General features: G+C 38.8%; 1 protein-coding gene across 3 annotated transcripts in view; it reads left to right on the plus strand.

Annotated features, from left to right (window-relative positions):
• The window catches only part of SCAPER (S-phase cyclin A associated protein in the ER), a 515,685-nt gene that overhangs the window by 390,026 nt on the left and 103,480 nt on the right, over positions 1-22,179 (plus strand). For all 3 annotated transcript variants that reach the window (XM_029951067.1, XM_029951068.1, XM_029951069.1), the window contains one exon: positions 2,965-3,088. In XM_029951067.1, the coding sequence (XP_029806927.1) occupies positions 2,965-3,088 (124 nt within the window). The remainder of the gene's footprint in view (positions 1-2,964; positions 3,089-22,179) is intronic.

Here is a 22,179-nt window from a genome sequence, read left to right on the forward strand (position 1 = left end):
CAATGTCCATCACCTGATGAGTAGATCAAGAAGATGTGGTTTATATACACAATGGAGTACTACATGGCAATGAGAAAGAATGAAATCTGGCCATTTGTAGAAAAGTGTATGGACCTTGAGGGTGTCATGCTAAGCGAAATAAGTCAGGCAGAGAAGGACAGAAACCATATGTTTGCACTCATAGGTCTAACAGGAAAACAGGAGAAACCTAATGGAGGACCAGGGGGAGGGGAAGAGGAGTTGGGGAGAGAGAGGGACGCAAAACTTGAGAGACTATTGAAGACTGAAAATGAACTGAGGGTTGAAGGGGAAGGGGGAGTGGGGAAAAGAGGCGGTGATGGAGGAGGGCACTTATGGGGAAGAGCACTGGGTGTTGTATGGAAACCAATTTGACAATAAACTATTAAAAAAAAAAAAAAGGAATACAACAGGGACGTCCACTCTCACCACTGCTATTTAACATAGTGCTGGAAGTTCCAGCCTCAGCAATCAGACAACAAAATGAAATAAAAGGCATCAAAATTGTCAAAGAAAAAGTCAAACTTAAACTTTTTGCAGGTGCCATTATACATACATGGAAAACCCAAAAGACTTCATCAGAAGACTGCTAGAACTGATACCTGAATTCAGCAAAGTCGCAGGGTGGTACAAAATCAATGTTCAGAAATCCGTTGCATTTTCATACACCAATAATGAAGCAACAGAAAGAGAAATCAAGAAACTGATCCCATTTACAATTGTACCCAAACCCATAAAATTCCTAGAATAAACCTAATCAAAGATGTAAAAGATCTGTATGCTGAAATGAAGGAAACTGAAGAAGACACAAGAAAAGGAAAACCATTCCATGCTTATGGATTGGAGAATAAATATTGTTAAAATGTCAATACTACCCAAAGCAGTCTACACATTTAGTGCATTCCCAATCAAAATTGCATGAGCATTCTTCTCAAAGCTAGAAAAAACAATCCTAAAATTTTTATAGAACCACAAAAGACCCCAAATAGCCAAAGTTATATTGAAGAAGAAAACCAAAGCAGGAGGCATCACAATCCCAAATAAAAAATTATTTTTGTAATAAGTACAAGTTATTTTTTAATTACAAATGAAAACAGCATTTTGCAAAATCCAGATATTTTATCTGATAAATGAAATGCTAATTTGCATTTGTGAAGGACTTCCTAAGTGGAGGCTCCAAACAATGTATTATAAATGGGTTTCATATGGACCAACGTTTTTCTGTACAACCTCAGGGATTTAATGAGGCTAGACAGAGGTGAGCCTTCTCTGGTGCTCTGCAGTCTGGAGTTCTGTCATGGTTCATGCTAGTGTACCGAGTAAACATTTGGGGAAAAGCATGGTTCATGATTCTGGAAACAATAGTTTTTATAGCACGCTTTGATTTGGTTCGATTTATTAATATTTCATTTGTGCCATATTCGTAACAAGAATAATAAGATTAATAACCCTAAGAAAACCTATCACTTATTTTTAACCTTGTCCAGGCACTTTCCTAATTACTTTATATATCTGTTATCTCATTTAATCCTCATGACACTCATGTGGAGGCTAGGTGTTATTTTCCTGGTTTTATAGGTGAGAAAATGGATGCTCAGATGTACGCTTATTTTGAGGAAACTGTAATTATATAAAGCAAAGTTGCAACTATATCAGATATAGATAATTCCAAGTACAACAAGGCCTCTCTTTAGCATTTCTCTCCCATATTAGACAGACATGTTGGCTGTTTTGCTCACCTAGCAGTGCCTGGAAGAACTCACAGGGTGGTTCTTTGACCTGTGGTTCTGAACTTTGGATGCAGATCAGAAGTGCCCCATAGAGCTTTGGGAACACGCCCAGGTCTAGAACTCACCCAACTAGCATCTCCTGGGGAGGAACTCAAGCAAGTAATTATTTTTAAAGATGTACAGGTGATTCCAGTGCTCAAACTATGGAGCCCCTATCCTAGAGCAGCAGGGACTGGTAGGTACATCTCAGTAACTGGCAGATTTGGTTAAAGCACGCATCGTTGGAGTCTATCCCCAGGGTTTCTATTTAGTAGATCTGGGGTGAGGCCTGAGAATTTGCATTTCTAAGACGTTCCCAGGTCATATTGACGCTTCTGGTCTTAGGATTATTGTCTACAGGGTTGGTTGTAAGGGACTAAATCCAAACATTTATATGTAGGATTTAAGCAGGAGATTTAGTCAGGCCAGAATCCACATTGATCACTCTGGCAATGCGGGTTTTAAACACAACCTTTAGAGCCCCCAGAAGAGTACCCACTGAGTTTGAAGCTCCAAACGTTTCTTTGAACAGTGGCATATGAATTTTGTTTTATTCCATAAGAAGAAAACATCTCCTCTAATGTTAACTGCTCCTAAGATTAATTTGGCCTTAGACCTCTGTGCTCTAGGTTCCCTGCTGAGGCGCTCTGGGCCCACGCCCTCGCAGGCCCCAGGCAGGTGTGGGGCTCACTCCCCAGAACTCTGCTCCTCGTGTCTCGGAGGGAAGGCCTTTGGTTTCTCCTCCTGTGTTCTCCCTTCTTCCTTGATCTGCCTGGGACCAGGAGGACTGGGAAAAGGAGCTTTGACAGACTTTTTTCTTCTGCGCTTTATTCAGAATGTCTAGGTCTGAAAACTCCTGGGTGATAGATATCTAATTTTAGATTATTAAGACATTATCAGATAGACTAGTAAATACGTTTCCATTATCTGCTATACAACTAAGAAATTAGCAGATATTAACAAACGCTAGGCTTTGGATAAAAAATTATATGCTTTTATATCTTACTGATGGGCCTGTACCTGATAATTGGCTTGTTGTTGTCGTCGTCGTTGTTGTTCTTTCAGAGTGATTTTCATCCTGTGCCTGTAGCCTTTGTGCCATTCATTTTATGTATTTTAAATTGCTTAGAGAAGAGCTGCTCAGGTTTTATAAATGGTGTTTCTCTCCTTCTATTAGGTCTCTCTGCAATGCAATCAATGTTTACAACCTCACCTGCAGTGACTGCTCTGAAAATTGCACTGATGTTCTGTTTAGTAACAGGATTACCTTCTTAATGGACCTCCTGATACACCAGTTGACGGTATGTATATTAGTGCTTTGAGTTAGAAGCAGTTAAGGTTTGGGAAATATTCCCTGTGAAGAAAACGAAAATAATTCAGCTTATTTATCCTCCAAATGAAACAATGAAGATGATGGAGAGAGTAAACTAGAGATTGGCAAAGAAACCTCTTAATTTGAAAATCTCATATTGGATTCTCCTAAGTTCCAATATTTAATGGATAATATACTTATAACACTTGCCAAGTTCACAAATTTACATGGTTGGACTGAGACTTTAGAATCAGTTGGACTCAAAGCCAAACCTCTGAGCCCACAGGAATGAGTGCTGTAGAAGGGAAGAAAGGTTGGGAAAGCCTCGAAACCTCTCTTGCCAACTCAGTTAAAAGGGTCAGTTTAAGAAGGACTTTTTGCTGGCCCTTGATACATATTTTTTTGAAGCAAGAAACTCCTCTGTGAAAAAGGAGCAAACCTGTTACGGTTTTGAAATGGGAACAAGCAGCCAATTGTTGTTCACAGATGTTGAAAGAGGGAGTAAGCTCAGTATAATATCCAAAGGCTTAGGTCTGTCAACTGAAGCCTCCAGAACACAGTCCTGGGGCCAGGAGTTTCCTGGTGAAGTTTCTGAGCCCCTGAGGTATTGGCACAAAATCTCTCTCAAACTGCAAGTTTATAACACAGGAGATTTATTTTTTAGAACTGATTTACTTTTTGCTCAGCACATAGTTCTAATACTTCTTCCTAAACTACATGCCTTTTGCTCTCTCCACTCCTCCATCTAGTTAATTTCTGCACATTGAAACATAATGACAACTTCCTCATGAACTATTCCCCAAGTCCTGCTTAGGAATTGTTTTTAGTCTTTCATAGAACTGATCACATTGAATTGTAATTAACTATTTATTTGTCTGTTTCCCCATTAGCCATAGAATCAACAAGGATAGAAGGCAACTTACCACTCTCTCCAGAAACACAGTGCCTGGCTCTTAGTAGATTTAGTACGTCATTGATGAATATGTGAGAGAACTAATGAATCCCCACATCTCAAGTAGGGAATCAGAAAGGGAATGATGAGGTCCTTACAGGCGGACATACTGACAATGAGAGAGGACAACAGTGAGAGAGAACAAAAGCACAAATCTAGAACTACTTACACAGTACAACAGTGCTAGAGTGATGACTAAGGGTCATCACTTGAAGGGCAAATTATATTTGGTATTATCTATAAAAGGAGGCATTAAAATATGGGTAAGACATTTTAGCACAAAATCCTACTCAAAATAGTTGAAAGGCAGGGACAAGGAGAAAAGACAGCATTTGTTGTATGGCTTCATATTCTAGACATTTTAATATATATTGCCTCATTTAATTTTTTTAAACATGAAGTTACTATTATTATCCCATTTTACCAGCATGGAAACTTGAGTCCCAGAGAGGTTGGCTTGCCCAAGACAACATAGATAGAAAATCATGGAGCCAAGAGTCAAGTCTAGATCCCTCAAACCCAATTGAGAGACATTCCACACAATGACTAACTGCTGCTTTTCAAAAGTGTCAATGTCATGAAAGACCAGGGAAGAGAGGAGAACTATCACAGATGGAGGAGGCTAAGGAGATGTGACAAGTAACTGTAATGTAGGATCCTAAACCAGAAAAAGGACATTAGTGGAAAAACTGGGAAACTCAAAGTCTATAGAATAGTTCATTATATTGACTCAATGTTAATTTTCTGCTTTCAATAATTATAGTATGATTTTGCAAAATGTTAACAATAGGGGATATAGGATAAAGAGAACTATACTATTTTTGAAACATATCTATTAGTTTAAAATTACTTTAAAATAAGTAAAAAAAAATTTATAAAAGGGGGCACCTGGGTGGCTCAGTCAGTTGAGTGTCCGACTCTTGATCTCAGCTCAGGTATTGATCTCAGGGTCATGAGTTTTGGCCCCTCATTGGGGTTCACAATGAGCATGGAGCCTACTTAAAAGAAAAAAAAAAACCACGCTTCCCCACTGTTCCATGCTGTATCATCTGGAAGAATTAGTTCTGTGGGAACTTCTTCTATCTTGGTAATGGAAGAAAAGACATTAATGTACTTTGGCCAGAACAAGTAACATCAGAGGTGGCCTTTAAAATTCGAAGGGATGAATAAGACATAAAGACAAGATCTTTCATCTTAGCTATTCAGTCCTTTCTCTTCTTATTTAGAAATATCATATGAGGTAGTTTATTATTCTCTCACTTAATAAAGTGCCTGCTATTTCCAAAGCACAGAATATAATCTGCACCATCCAGGAAATCTCAGTTTAGGAGTAGGAACAGATAGATTGCATACAGTGAACAGTGTGATGGCAGCATATTCAGACTCTGGTGGGAGCACAGAGGAAGGTGTTTTGTAGCCCAGGATGTCACAAAGGAAGGACATTGGAGCTAGACCTTAGCCCCACATTTACTAAGTGCCTACCTGTGCCAGGAGCTTGTAAGTAGCTTGATCATCTCCTTCTTCTTTGAATAATATACCCGTGCTTAATACCTCAGTTTCTTTCCTGATGGAAAGCTTTTAAGCTCCCAACCAGGGGATTTCACCACGTTCTGTGTTTATTTTGCTCAGTTCAGGACTACAGTCCTGGGACATTTGTTTTCCAAATACATTTTCTTCCTCCTTTCCTTATAATGGCACGTACTGGTTTTTACGGATCCTTTTAGGCTCCTTATTCTCTAGCTTTCAATTCTAATACAGCTGTGACTGAGTTTGTGACAGTTGTCAGAGGAGATTGTGTTTCCTAATTTGGGGAGACAGGGAATGGAGATGGTTAGGGATGGTGATTTTACATTTCTTGAAATCACTTGAATACATTTCATTTTTCTTGATAACTGGTTTTGATATCCATGTAACTTAAATATGGACCACTGACTTGCAGTACCCATTAAGTAATGGGAGAGAAAATAGTCATAAACACATTTTCCAGAAGATTGAGAAAGAAGTGTAAAAGAAGCTAATTAAGTGGAGACTGGCGAGATATATGACACCTAATAATGAGGCACTTCAGCCTTTTTGGTTCTTGAGCAAACTGAGATGGTTTAGAAGAAAAAATTTTTTTGTCTAACTGCTTAAAATTTGTTTTAGCACTCTTGTATTTTATTTGAATTATGTGCAAAGCACTGTACAGATGCCAGGGTACAGATGAAAATTGGACACAGTTCCTTCACTCTAGAAGCCCATAATTAAGGAAGAAGAACTTGACATAAATACTAAAGAAAAGCTGTGAGAAGTTCTATAATGTAATGAGAGCTGCAGACTAGCCTAAGCAACCTAGAAGAGCACCTGACACATGAGAGGTGTCCTTAAATATCTGATGAGTGAATGAGGGAATTCTAATTGGAACATTCAAGAGGTTTGGGGAAGAAATTGGATTTCACTATGCCTTGAGGAAGGGTGGGAATTCCTTTCTAGGTTAGGATTTTTACAGAAGATTAATTAGCACAAGTGGCATGGTAAGGTATACCTTGCAGTAGAGATTCTAAACAGGAGTTTTGGGATAAGCTCTTGGGGAGTTTATTTGGAGCCCTATAACATAATACATTTAGATAGGCATGATTTAGGATGAAGGCTAGCATAAATGTATTATCTTCCAAGAAGCATGAAAGTTTTTAAATATGTTAAAGCAGATTACTACAGTCATTCTAGAAGCATGGTTAAACATCTTCTCTGTGCTTCTAAACCTCTCCTTGCAGAGACCAGACATGCACATTGGAAAGTAATAAAAAAAAGCAGTGAAAAGAGCAAGATAGCAGAACAGGAAGTCCCAGCCTTCCTTCCCCTACAGAGACACTAATACAACAGTATATGGACTAAAATAGTATTGGGAGAATTCCAGAAGATAGTTAAGATGTTGCAATACCCTAAGGTAGTCTCAAAGCTAAGAACAGCCACACTGAAATGAGTAAGAAGAACGGTTTCACTTTAATTGTGTTTTAGCCCCTCCCTAAGCCAGCAAAGCTCAGCACTGGCAGACAATACCCCATTTCATGGGTTCTCCTCTAGGAGGGAGAGAGGAGTAGAATGTAAGTCTGGCATTCTGGCTTTTTGGAGAGCTGCCCAAGGGTCTTGTACCTGTCTCACCCGACTCAGGGTACTGACAGGGAGCTGGGATACTTTGGATACCTGGAAGCCCCTGAGAACGTGAGAGAGCAGGGCAGCTTGCTGCTGTAGAACCAGAGAACTTACAGTGTTAGAGACAGACACCAGAGGGAGCAAGAGATTACGATGTACTGTAAAGAAACCACCAAAACTCTCAACTTGAGAAATTGTACACACAGGCCCCAAGAAGTCACATCACCCACAAAAAGGTTTCAGAAGCCCCCAGATTCCTTAGCCAAGGGGATTGACGTCTTCCGCTTTACAAAGCCAAGATATAAAGTCTAGAAGAGATGCCTTTTTTCCCCCCAAATGTATAGATTCCAACACAAGTGTATAAGACACACAAGAAACAGGGAAACATGGCCCATACAAAAGAATAAGATAAATCTCCAGAAACCAATCTTTAAGAAACAAGTATACGAGTTAACTGACAAAGAATTCAAAATAATTATCATAAAGATGTTCAATGAGCTCGAGAAAATGATGCATGAATAAAATGAAAATAACGAGAAAATATTTTTTAAGAAACAGGTTTTAGAGCTGAAGGAAACAATAATTGAACTGAAAAATTAGGTAGAGGAGTTTACACGCAGACTTCATGAAAAAGAAGAAAGAATGAGTGAACTCAAAGACGAGTCATCTGAAATTATGAAGTCCAGGGACAAAAAGGAAAAAATAATGAAAAATAGTGAAGAAAGCTTAGGGAACATATGCAGTAGCATCAGACAGACCAATATACACATTATGGTACTTGCAAAAGGAGGAGAGAGAATGGGGGCAGAAAGCTTTTTTAAAGAAATAATAGCTAAAAATGTCCCAGTCTGGGGAATAAAATGGGCATCCAGATCCAAGAAGTCCCATAGAGTCCAACTATAATGAACCCAGAGAAATCCACACAGAGAAACATTATAATCAATTTGTCAAAAATCAGAGACAAAGAGAATTTAGAAAGCAGCAAGAAGAAAGTGACTTGTCATGTACAAAGGAACCCTCATAAAATCAGTGATTTCTTACCAGAAACCCTGCGGGCCAGAGGGATGGAATGATACCTTCAAAATGCTAAAAGAAAAAAATGCCAACCAAGAAAACTATACCCAGTCAAACTATACTTCAGAAATGAAGAAATTAAAAACTTTCCCAGATAATCAAAACCTAGGGGAATTCATTGCCACTATACCTGCCTTACAGAAATTCTAAAGTGAGAGGCCCCTGGCTAGCTCAGTCAGTAAAGTATGCAACTCTTGATCTTAGGTTGTGATTTTGAGCCCCATGTCAGATGTAGAGAATTACTTAAAAATCAAATCTTTAAAAATTTTTTAAGAAGAAATGCTAAAGTGAGTCCTTCAAGTAGGAACAAAAAGATGCTAAATGGCAATATAAAAGCATATGAAAGTATAGTTGGTCCTTGAACAACATGGGTTTGAACTACATGTGCCTTTTTAAAATAAATATACATATGATACTGTAAATGTATTTCCTTTTCCTTATGAATTGCTTAATATTTTCTCTCTAGCTTACATAGTATATATACATATAACATACAAAATGAGTTAATCAACTATTTATGTTAATCAGTGAGGCTTCTAGTCAACAGAAGGTTTTTAGTTAAGTTTTTGGGGAATCAAAAACCTATGTCATTGGATACCTAATATAAAAATATGTATTTTGTAACATTAATAAGATGTTGGGCGGGGGAGAAGTAAAAGGATAGCATATTTGTTTGCAATTAAAGTTATATTAGCTTAAAATGGATTATCATAACTATAAGACATTATATATAAACCCACTGGTAACCATAAAGAAAATTCCTATAGATAACACACAGAAGAAAATGAGGAAGGAGTCAGAGTATTTTACTACAAAACAATCAACAGCACAAAGACAGCAGGAGTAGAATGAGGAACCAAGTAACTACAAGCAGGAAAATAATTAACAAAATGGCAATAGTAAGTCCTTTGTACCAGTAGTTACTTTAAATGTAAGTGGGTTAAACTCCCCAATAAAAATACACTCAGTGAATGGATCAAAAAACAAAATCTAACTACATACTATCTATTCAGATAGACTCAATAGACTCACTTTAGATTTAAGGACACACATAAGATGAAAGTGGAAGAATTAAAAAAGATAATCCATGCAATATAAGACTAGACTTAAAGTGAGAACTCTCAGAAGAGATAAAAGATAGTTTTCTAAAGAAACTTAAAGTGAAAAACTCTTAGAGAAGATAAAGAAGGACCATTTTCAATTTTCCAGTTAGATATAATAACTGTAAATACATAGGCACCCATCAGGGCACCCAAATACAAGAAACAAACATTGGAAATAGAAAGGAGACAAAGACACCAACACAATAAAAGTAGGATATTTCAATACCTCAATTATAATAATGGATAAACATCCAGAAAAAGACCCAATTAGGGAAACAGATGGTTTAAACAACACTGCAGACCAAATGCACCTAACACACATAAACCAAATACTCCACCCAGCAGCAGCAAAATATACATTTTTCTCAAGCACACATGGAACATTCTCCAGTATAGATCACATATTAATTCACAAACAAGTCAACAGATCTAAGAATAAGATATGCCTCCATTCTTCGGTCTATGAATGGATAACTGGACTGCTTCCATCATTTAGTTATTGTCAATAATGCTACAATAAACATAAGGGTGCATCTATCTTTTTTTATTAGTGTTTTCATATTCTCTGGGCAAATACCCAGTAGTGGAATTACTGGATCATATGGTAGTTCAATTTTTAATTTTTGAGGAACCTCCATACTGTTTTCCACAGTGGCTATACCATTTTGCATTCCCACTAGCAGTGTACTAGGGTTCCTTTCTCTTCACATCCCTTGCCAACATGATGCTTCTTGTGTTTTTGATGTTAGCCATTCTGACAGGTATGAACTGATATCTGATTGTGGTTTTGATTTTCATTTCCTTGATGATTAGGGATGTGGAGCATCTTTTCATGTGCCTGTTGTCTATCTGAATGTCTTCTTTAGAGAAATGTCTGTTCATGTCTTCTGCCCATTTTTTAATTGGATTATTTGTGGGGGTTTTTTGAGTGTTGAGTTGTATAAGTTCTTTATGTATTTTGGATACTACACCTTTATCTGGATACATCATTTGCAAATATGTTCTCCTATTCAGTAAGTTGTCTTATAGTTTGTTGATTATTTCCCTTACCATGCAGAAGCTTTTAAGTTTGATTAGTCCCAATAGTTTAGTTTTGCTTTTGCTTTCCTCGCCTCAGGAGACAAATGTGGAAAGATGTTGCTACAGCTGATGTCAGAGAAACTACTGCCTGTGCTCTCTTTGAGGTTTGTTATGGTTTCAAGTCTCACATTTATGTCTTTAATCTATTTTCAGTTTATTTTTTAGTATGGTATTAAGGAAGTCGTCCAGCTTTATTCTTTTCCATGAGCTGTCTAGTTTTCCCAGCACCATTTGTTGGAGAAACTCTCTTTCTTCCATTGCATATTCTTGCCTCCTTTGTCAAAGATTAATTGACTATGTAGTTGTGGGTTTATTTCTGAGCTCTCTCTTCCGTTCCATTGATCTGTGTGTCTTTTTATGCTGATTCCATAATATTCTGATTACTATAACTTGATAGTATATCTGAAAGTCTAGGATTGTTGATACCTCCAGTTTTGTTCTTCTTTTTCAAGATTGCTTTGGCTATTTGGGAGCTTGTGTATGTGGCTCCGTACACATTTTAGGGTTGTGTGTTTTAGTTACATGAAAATTGCTGTTGGTATTTTGATAGGGGTTGCATTAAATCTGTAGATTGCTTTGGGTAGTATAGACATTTTAACAATATTTATTCTCCCAATCCATGAGCATCTTTCCATTTATTTGTGTCATCTTCAGTTTCTTTCGTCATGTTTTATAACTGTCAGAGTAGAGATCTTTTACCTTCTTGGTTAAGTTTTTTGACAATTTATTAAAATAAGACAACATACAGTGAAGTTTGCTACATTGAGTGACTCTTCCTTTCAGAAATGATTTTTCTTGGGGTGCCTGGCTGGCTCAGTCGGTTAAGCATCTGAATTCAGCTCAGGTCATCATTTCACAGTTTGTGAGTTTGAGCCCTGCATTGGGCTCTGTGCTGACAGCTCAGAGCCTGGAGCCTGCTTCTGATTCTGAGTCTCTATGCCCTTCTCTATACCTACTCCCTGCTCATGCTCTGTCTCTCTCAGTCTCTTAATAATAAATAAATGTTTAAAAACCTTTTTAAAATTATTTTTCTTTTACATATGATGCAATTCAATAGCATTTTACCTACAGTACAACTTTTGTCAAAAATGAACTTGATCTTCTCATATTTTACCATTGCTTTATCAACTAACGGTATGTAATATTCTCAATCTTTTTTATTTTTGGCATTTCGACAATCTTTATAGTCCATCTCAAGAAACTTCTGTTTTTGCTCATCCTTAAGAAACAACACTTCATTCATTAAAGTTTTGTCACAAGATTGCAGCGTTCAGTCCCACCTTTGGGCTCTACTTCTAGTTCTCTTGCTGTTTCCACCACATCTGCAATTACGTCTTCCACTGAAGTCTGGAACCTCTCAAACTCCTCCATGAGGGAACCAGCTTCTTCCAAACTCCTATTAATACTTGTATTCTGACCTCTTCCCATGAATCACAAATGTTCTTAATAGCATCAAGAATGCTGAATCTTTGGGGTGCCTGGGTGGCTCAGTCAGTTAAGTGTCCGACCTGTGCAGATCATGACCTTGCGATTTGTGAGTTTGAGTCCCACATCAGGCTCCATTCTAACAGTGCAGAGCCTCAAGTCTGCTTCGGATTCTGTGTCTCTCTCTTTCTCTGCCCCTCCCCCTCCCACTTTGTCTCTCTCTCAAAACTAAATAAACAAAAAAAATTGTTTTAATTAAAGGAATGGTGCATCTTTTCCAGAAGATTTTCAATTTACTTTGTCAAGATGCATTTGTGGCAGCAATGGCCTTACAAATGTATTTCTTAAGAAGACTTGAAATTGCTAATGACTCCTTGATCAATGGACTATAGAATGGATGTTGTGTTAGCAGGCATGAAAACAAACAGCATCTCATTGTACAGCTTCCTCAGAACTCTTGGGTGACCTCATACTTTGGTAATAAGCAATAATATTTGGAAAAAAATCTTTTTTTCTAAGGTGTTTTCAGGAGACTTAAAATATTCAGTAAACCAGGTCATAAATAGATGTGCTGTCATCCAGGCTCTGTTTAGAGAGCAGATCCGCAGTAGATTTCACATAATTCCTAAGGGCCCTAGAATTTTCAGAGTGTAAATAAGCATTGGCTTCGACGTGAAGTTACTAGCTGCATTAGCCCCTAACAAGAGAGTCGGCCTGCCCTTTGAAGCTTTGAGGCCAGGCATGGACTACTCTCTAGCTGTGAACGTACTAGATGGCATCTTCTTCCAATATAAGGCAGTTTCATTTACACTGAGAAAATCTCCTGTTTAGTGTAGCCACCTTCATTAATTATGTTAGCTAAATTTTCCAGGTAACTTACCACAGTTTCTATATCAACACTTGCTCTTCACCTTGCCCTTTGATATTATGGAGAAGGTTTCTTTCCTAAAACCTCATGAACAAACCGCTGATTCAGACTTTTCTTCTACACTTTCCTCGCCTCACAGCTTTCATATAGAATTGAAGGGAGTTATGACCCTGCTCTGAATTAGGGTTTAGCTTAAGGGAACATTGTGGCTAGTTTGTTCTACCCAGACAACTAAACTTTCTATACATCTGCAGTAATGCTATTTCACTCTGACATCATTAGTGTGTTCAATGGTGTAGCATTTTTAATTTCCATCAAGAAAAAAATATTCCTTCAAGAACTTTTCCTTTACATTCACTTCTTGGCTGACTAGTGCATGAGGCTTAGCTTTTGGTGTATCTTGGCTCTCGACATGCCTTCCTCACTGAGGTTAATCTTCTGTAGCTTTGGATTTAAAGTGGGAGACATGCCACTATTCTTGTCATTTGAATTCTTAGAGGCCATTTGTAGAGGTATTAATTGGCCTAATTTCAATATTGTGAATTTCAATCAAGGAATAGGGAGGCCCAAGGCAAGGGAGAGAGTTGGGGGAACAGCTGATAGACGGGGCAGTCGGAACACAGACGGCATTTGTGAAGTTCACCGTCTTATATGAGTGCAATTCATGGTGCCCCCAAACAATGACAATGGTAACACCAAAGATCACTGATCAAAGATCACCATACCAAATACAAGAATGAGAAAGTTTGAAGTATTTCAAGAAGTTCCATATGTGACACAGTAACATGAAGAGAGCAAATGCTGTTGGAAAATGGTGCCGGTAGACTTGCTCGTTGCAGAGTTGCCACAGACCTTCAATTTGTAAAACAATGCACTGTCTGCAGAGCACAATAAAGTGAGGTAAGCCTGTGTTCACACCCTCATGGTTACTGTACTCAAAATAGCCAAGAGGTGGGAAGAACTTAAATATTCACTGGCAGATGAACGGATAAAGTATTCCACACACTGTGGAATACTATTCATTCATAAAAAAGAAGATGGTCCTGTCTTATGCTACAGCATGGATGAAGCTGAGGGCAATATGCTAAACAAAATAAGTCACAAGGGACAAATACTGCATGATTTCACTCATTTGAGATATCTGTAGTAGGCAAACTTGTAAAACAGAAAGTAGAATGGTGGTTTCCCGGAGCTGATGTGAAGGGAAATGGGAAGTTGCTGTTTAATGAGTATTGAGTATTCATGAGAGATGAAAAAGTTCTGGAGATCTGTTTTACAACAAATTGTAAATTTGTGAATATAGTTAATTAGACTGTAATGTATTCTTCAAAAATTGTTAGAAGGTAAATTTACGTGACATGTTTTTCATCGTCAAAAAAGACCAGTGAAAGTCTTACTGAGTGCTGGGAAAATAGATTAACAGACATCACTGTTGGAAATTGTAAATAGTCTGTATTACAGATGAGCAAATTGAAATGTGGCAAAGAGATCACATAGCTACATAGTGATAGAACATGCCCAGGATCCTACCTCCTGAGCACCTGTCCAGGGTTTCCCTTCCTATAACTTGAATTGATGTGTCCTCACTTTATTGAATTGACAGATGAGACAAAGCAACATTTTTGTGACTTTAATTTTATACATGTTATAATATCGTCACCTGGGTAGGATACACTTAAAAAGCATTTAATTAAAAGACTTATAATTTCTTCATGTTTCATTGCATTTTAAAAAGCATTAAATATTTTATTAGCATCTTTATTTTTAATTCATAGCGACCTGTTCTTTCTTGAATATTTAAAGAATATGCTTACAAATTGTGTGTATATATTTTCTGGAGCCAAGGAGATTGTTAATTGAAAAGTGATCTACAGACCTTAAATAATTGATAGATATAGCTGGATCAAAGAGGCTGTTGGTGAGCACTTTAGAAGGTGACATGAAATGCACCCATATAAGTGCAACCCTACAACAAGGGGGTTGTATTTTACTGAGTCATGTGCAAAGCCATGCAGGTGTCTGTTCGAGTTTCATTATAGCAGCAAAGACCTGGCCCTGGCCATTAACCACATTGTTTTCTTTGTACTAAGGAGCCAGAACATGGACTCCATAGTTAATTGTGTGGGGTCAGAAATCCTTCAGTCCTCCACAGGTAATACTACTGTCCCTGATGCCAATTGCAACCTGTTGCCTCCTTTCACTATGTGGCACTTACTGAAGCTGTCAAGGATGACCGGCCCTTTTCTTCATCAGTAATGTGAAGTCTGTTTGTGTCTTATAAGATATGTATTGATACAGGGAATATCAGAACCAGAGAGTAGGCCTCTAGTATCTGGTTTAGTTCAGTCCTCTTGTTTTATAAACGAGGGAAGTGAAACTCAGAAGAGGGCAGGGTGAAAGATGTGTGGAGTAGCATACTTGCCAGAAGTTTCACAGCCTGTTCCCAGTAGAACTGTGGTTCACATTCAGGTCTCCTAAATCCCAACCTAGACTCTTTTCACACTACTTGACACACTGCTAATTTAAGTCTGGCAAGAACAGTTAAATGATGTTTTGACTGTTGTAGTAACTTTACCCTCAAAGCTGCATTCAGAATTGATCTAGTAAAAAAACATAATGGAGCAGATTATAACTTTAATTGCCCATCTACTGAAGTCATGTGAAGTAGTATCATCACCATCATTATTACTATAACCTAAAATCATTAACTGACTGAGTTCTCCCTCAGATGGGCACATCTAGCATCATACCAGAGATTTCATCACACTGCTTTCAAATGGTAGGTAAAGCAAACAATTATTAAATAAATCAAAGGTTTGACTAAAACAATTAGCAAACTTGGTTTAACACACCTAGGACCTTATGTGCAGTATTAGAAATAATACATTCTTCATAAGAACACATGGAAAATTTACAAGAAATAACTGTGCATAGGCCATAGTATAGCAAGTCTTAACAAATGTGAAAGAATCGGGTGTCATATGGATGATCCGGTTCTGCCTTAGGCTTGACTGAATATGCTCCTATCAGACTGATCCTCCTGTAGATAACAAGATAAACTCTGCGTAAAGTATAAAAAACAAATACCTAAAGGTACTAGAGGCCATTCAAAGGCTGACACATTCTGATTGGAATAGACACTTGGAAGAAGAGAACAGAATGGTGTGAGTTTCCTGGTTTATGGCTTTTTAGTCTGAGGGCAGGGCACGAATGGTACCACATGCAGTGACTAGAATTACATAGAAAATATCCACAGTCTTTCTGGCCTGAAGAGCTAGAGGGCAGATTTCAGGGCAAAAACAACTGCTAGAATGTGAGGATGAGGTTCAAAAAGGAGAGAGCGAGAAAGTGGGGTCCCCTGATTAAATAAAGTCTTATTTATAATAAAGATGCTTGTACCATACATGCGTGGGACAGACTCAGCTAAAAACAAAAGAACTAAAGTGAGATTGTGGCTACTGTCCATTAATAGAGTTTTACAGTTTGAGTCTAACAAAGTCAAAATGCCTGCCTAAAAACAAAAAAATCAAACTAGGGGCACTTGGGTGGCTCAGTTGGTTAAGCATCCGACTTTGGCTCAGGTCATGGTCTCATGGCACGTAAATTTAAGCCTAGTATCTGGCTCTGTGCTGACAGCTCAGAGCCTGGAGCTGCTTCAGATTCTGTGACTCCATCACTCTCTGCCCCTCCCCTGCTCGCTCGCACTCTCTCTCTCTCTCTCAAATATAAACATTAAATTTTTTTCAAAATTAAACTAAAAAATACAATAACATATTTTTTATTTTTTTATTTTTATTTTTTTTTAGTATAATTTTTCTTTATTCACCTGCTTCACAAAACGACATTATTAACACATACTTTTGGTGTTGGTGTCATTTGAACTGATATTAAAGTTATTTATACAAATGAGAATTAATACTTTTCTGTATACTAAAAAATATTACACATACAGTTTGGTAATCACCAATTAATTTCTTATTTTAAGTACCCCTCTTGAGAATATTTAGTTACCTAGATTTATTTATTTTTTTTCCTCCATAATATTTTATTGTCAAATTGTTTTCCATACAACACCCAGTGCTCTTCCCCTTAAGTTTAGCCCTCCACCATCACCATCACCTCTTTTCCCCCCGCCCCCTTCCCCTTCAACTCTCAGTTCATTTTCAGCATTCAATAGTCTCTCAAATTTTACATCCCTCTCTCTCCCCAACTCTCTCTCCCTCCTCCGCTCCCCCTGGTTCTCCATTAGGTCTCTGTTTTCCTTTTAGACCTATGAGTGCAAACATATGGTATCTGTCCTTCTCTGCCTGGCTTACTTCGCTCAGCATGACACCCTCAAGGTCCATCCACTTTCCTACAAAGGGCCATATGTCATTCCCTCTCATTGCCATGTAGTACTCCATCGTGAATATATACCACATCTTCTTGATCCATTCGTCAGGTGATGGACATTTAGGCTCCTTCCATGTTTTGGCTATTGTTGACATCAATAACATATTTTTTAAAGTCACTAAACAATAAATGAGAAGGGATGATAAGTAGAAAAAAATCATCATTAGACAAATACCACAGTATTTGTAATTATTGCAAGAGTAATTATTGCAAAATTACAAATATTTATAATATTGCAAGAATCATTAATGGATAAAAATTAGTGAGCAAAAGTATTATGAGCTTCAGATTCAGAGCCTTAGAATAACTCCCCACAAGATAACTTTTAATTACAAAAGGGAAAGTAGAAACTTTATAATAAAGAACTTGGTAGATATCACCTTAACCATGTGATCAAAACTAGCATATCAACATCATTTACCCTCTAATGTGATGTACTTAGAAGTTCACAGCATCACTTTTCTAATATTCTTGTGAAAAGCGCACAACCATCACTTAATCACAAGAAAAGATCAGACAGATTCAAACTGAGGGTGGTCTACAAAATAACTGGCCAAAATGCAAAGACTGAAAAACTCACAGATTAGAGGAAACTAGAGAGATGTGACCACTAAACTTACTGTGGGATCCTGAATTGGATCCTGGCGCCCCCCTAAAAAAATGGACATTAGTAAGAAAACTTTCAAAATTCTAATATCTAATTAAAATATCTAATATTTTAAATTTTTTAAATTTTAAGGAGGCTTAAGGACCTCAGATAAAGGGCTAGTATCCAAAATCTACAAGGAACTCACCAAACTCCACACCCGAAAAACAAATAACCCAGTAAAGAAATTGGCAGAAGACATAAACAGACACTTCTCCAAAGAGGACATCCAGGTGGCCTATAGGCACAAGAAACGATGCTCAACATCACTCATCATCAGGGAAACACAAATCAAAACCACACTGAGATACCTCACGCCAGTCAGAATGGCTAAAATGAACAAATCAAGAGACTATAGATGCTGGCGAGGGTGTGGAGAGACGGGCACCCTCCTACACTGTTGGTGGGAATGTAAACTGGTGCAGCTACTCTGGAAAACAGTGTGGAGGTTCCTCAAAAAACTATCCATAGAACTCCCTTATGACCCAGCAATAGCATTGCTAGGGATTTACCCAAGGGATACAGGAGTGCTGATGCATAGGAGCACATGTACCCCAGTGTTCATAGCAGCATTTTCAACAATAGCCAAATCATGGAAAGAACCTAAATGTCCATCACCTGATGAGTGGATCAAGAAGATGTGGTTTATATATACAATGGAGTACTACATGGCAATGAGAAAGAGTGAAATCTGGCCATTTGTAGCAAGGTGGATGGACCTCAAGGGTGTCATGCTAAGGGAAATAAGTCAGGCAGAGAAGGGCAGATACCATATGTTTGCACTCATAGGTTGAACAGGAGAAACCTAATGGAGGACCAGGGGGAGGGGAAGAGGGAAAAAGAGATGGGGAGAGAGAGGGACGCAAAACCTGAGAGACTATTGAATACTGAAAATGAACCAAGGGTTGGAGGGGGAGGGGGGAAAGAGGTGGTGGTGATGGAGGAGGGCACTTGTGGGGAGGAGCACTGGGTGTTGTATGGAAACCAATTTGACAATAAACTAAGAAAGAAAGAGAAGGAAGGGAGGGAAGGAAGGGAGGGGGGAAGGAAAGGAAGGAAGGAAGGAACGAGCCCTAAGGAGGTGACAAGGGAATGGTTATTATCAAAAAGACAAAAAATGGGGCACCTGGATGGCTCAGTCAGTTAAGCATCTCAACTCTTGATTTGGGCTCCACACTGAGCATGGGACCTGCTTGAGATTCTTTCTCTCTCCCTCTGCCCCTCCACCAATTCAACTCTCTCCCTCTCTCAAAAAAAAAAAATAATAATAACTGTTGGTGTGGATGTGGAAATGGGAATTCTCAGGTTGGTAGGAATCCCAATTGCTGTAGCCATATGGACATTGATAATGGAGATTCCTCAAAAAGTAAAACTAGAATTACTGTATGATTCAGCAATTCCATTTCTCGGTATTTATGTGAAGCAAATGAAAACACTAATGTGAAAAGATATATGTACCCCCATATTTATTGCAAGATTATTACAATAGCCAAAATATGGAAGCCCCCAAAATGTCCATCTGTAATGAACGAAGATGTGAGACACACACACACACACACACACACACAGGATTATTATTCATCCATAAAAAAGAAAATTTTGCCATTTGTGACAGCATGGATGGAATTAAAGGGTATTACGCTATGTGAGATAAGTCAAACTGAGAAAGGCAAATACTGTTTGATTTCACATATGTGTAATATTGAAAAAAGATAAGGGAAACAGATGCATAGATAAGAAAACAAACTGGTGATTACCAGAAGGGAGGGGAGTGGTAGAACAGGCAAAATAGGTGAAGGGGGTTGAAGGACAAACTACAAGTTATAAAATAAATAAGCCATGGACATGCAATGTACAGCATAGGAAATGTAGTCAATAAAATTGCAATATTTTTGCATGGTGATGAATGGTAACTAGACCTATTATGATTATTTCATAATGTATAAAAACATTGAATCACCATCTTGTAAAATTGTATATCAATTATAATTTTTCTTTTACCAGTCAGCCTTTCTTTATTGGTGAGCAGGTGGAGTGGGGGGCAAGTCAGGATGCTGGGGAGCAGTTAGGGAGGGGCTTTGCAGTTGCTATCACAGCAGCTCCCACAGCCATGGTCACAGATTACTCCCCAGCAGGTGGGCATGTGGACAGCAGGAACAGTGAGGGGCCCGCCAGCAGCCACATGGTCCAGCCTGTCTCCACACACAACACAGACCGGAGGCAACCTGCCAGCACTGCCTTCAGACAGGCAGGATGCTTGCACCGCGCATGACCTGTGACCTTCCACAAAGGTTTCCAGCAAGGCCCAGCAGTCTCAGGAGATAGAGCCCCAGACAAAAGGCAGTCTGCCCTTCACAACCCCCACAGAGGGCTAGGAAGCCAAATGCCCAAGGGAAACGGGACCAGTTGGGGGGCAGCTGGGGACAGGCAGGAGATAGTGGGGGGACAGGAGAGACCCGGGTAACAAGCAGAAGCCAGCAGGAGTCTCGCAGGAAGTTCATGGCTCCCTGGAGGCATTTAAAAATGTTTAAAAAGGAAAAACAAAACCCCTAAGGAATGGAATCCTACATGTAAAAAACCCTACTTTAGTTTAAAAAGGGGAAGAAACGTGTAATCTGACCCACAGCATGGCTGGCTTTCGTGGGGCAAGTCTCCTTTAAGAGGAAAGAGCATGAAATCTACAAGCACCAGACTCGGAGCTGTGTTGGACAGAGGCTGGAGGCCTCAGTTGCCCTACCTCTGGCGAAAGTTCTTACTTTTGTCGTTCATGTGTCTGCTGCTCTTCAGAGAAGAGGAGACTGTGTCCTCGTTATCCAGGATCTTGTCTGGCTTCCCTCACTTCTCACAGATGAAGATGGCAATAACCAGCACTAGCACCTCAGCCACACTGTCCACGAAGGGCCAGAGGGCAGCAAAGCAGTTTCACACATGGCAGCATAGTGACGGCCTGGCTGCTGATGCCCTCCAAGTTGGTGCCATTGCAGGCAGTATTGTCAGGATCTTCCTCCAAGTTGAGGTTCCAGATGTGCTCCGCACAATCTCGGCCTCATAGGACACCATGAAGAACTTGCTCTGGGAGCTGTTGCTTATGTCCTGGTCACGGGAGCTTTCCATCTTGCACCACACCCAGTCGCTGACCAGGGAAAAGGAGTCCAGCTTACAGCCCCAGCTGCTCAGACTTCTTCACAGCCGTGATGTTGTAGAGTCCCTTCACTTCAATACTGGCCTTGCCTGCATGCTTTGGGAGGAAGATACGCCAGTACTCAGCAGCATGATCATACGCGTCCATCTAGTGTTTCATCTTCAGGTCAGGCAATGGGTCTTCTTCAGCATCTTACGCCCCTTGGCCCAGCTGTGGCTGACGATAGACATGGTGTGTTTTGGAGCTGATATCATCTACAGAAGTCCAGATCCTTCTCCCTGCTCTGTGCACCTTTTGGCACTCAGTAGCACCAGCATCACAAGCTGCCATGCTACCACGGTGCCACTGTTGGTGCTGTCCTCTATACTTCAATTTTTTAAAAGAGTGGACGAAGCAGAAGGAATCATTGTTGAACTTGAAATTATATCAATAAGAATTACCCAATCTGGAGACTGGGGAAGCAGGCGGGGAAGGTGGCGGGCAACGAAGAAGAAAAGGAGAAGGAACAGAACCTCAGGTTGTTGATATTGTTGGACAATATCAACCTGTAATATGCATGTTATTGGATATCTAGAAGGAAAATAGAGAATGAGGCATTAAAATATTTTGAAAAAATAATGACTAAAATTTTTCTAGACTTGTGAAAGATATAAACATACAGAGTAAAGAAGCCCAGCAAAGCCCCAAAAGAATAGATACAAAGACAATCATGCCTAGGTTAGTCATAGCAGACTGCAAAAAATCAAATATAAAGAGAACATTTTGAAAATAGCCACATTGCATAAGGCAAATCATAATTCAAATGGAGTCTGATATATCAACAAAGTCTGGAAACCCCTGAACATCTTTAGAGAAGTCATCAATCTAGAATTCTGTATCTAGGGGGAATAAAACCCTTCAAGAATAAAGGTGAAATAAATACATTGCATATTAAAAAATAGATGTCTAAGAGAATCTGTTGACCACAGGTTTGCACTACTAAAAGTGTCAAAGGAGTTCCTCAGGTGGAAGGAAAATGATACCTGTGAAAATTTTCACCTTTAAGACAGAATGAAGAGCACTGGAAATTAACACTTTTTCCTCTTTATTTCTTTAACAAAATTAAAAAGTATATGTGATGGCTTAAAGCAAAAAAATTAACATTGTCTTGTAGGGTTACAACAGATGTGGGTGTACTTTGTATAATAACTATACAATAAAGCAAGGGGAGCACAGAAAATGAGCCTATAAGGGTATAACAGTTCCACATCTTAACAAAGTGGTAAG

This window comes from Suricata suricatta, chromosome 9 (genome assembly GCF_006229205.1).
Source record: "Suricata suricatta isolate VVHF042 chromosome 9, meerkat_22Aug2017_6uvM2_HiC, whole genome shotgun sequence".
Classification (NCBI taxonomy): Eukaryota; Metazoa; Chordata; class Mammalia; order Carnivora; family Herpestidae; genus Suricata; species Suricata suricatta.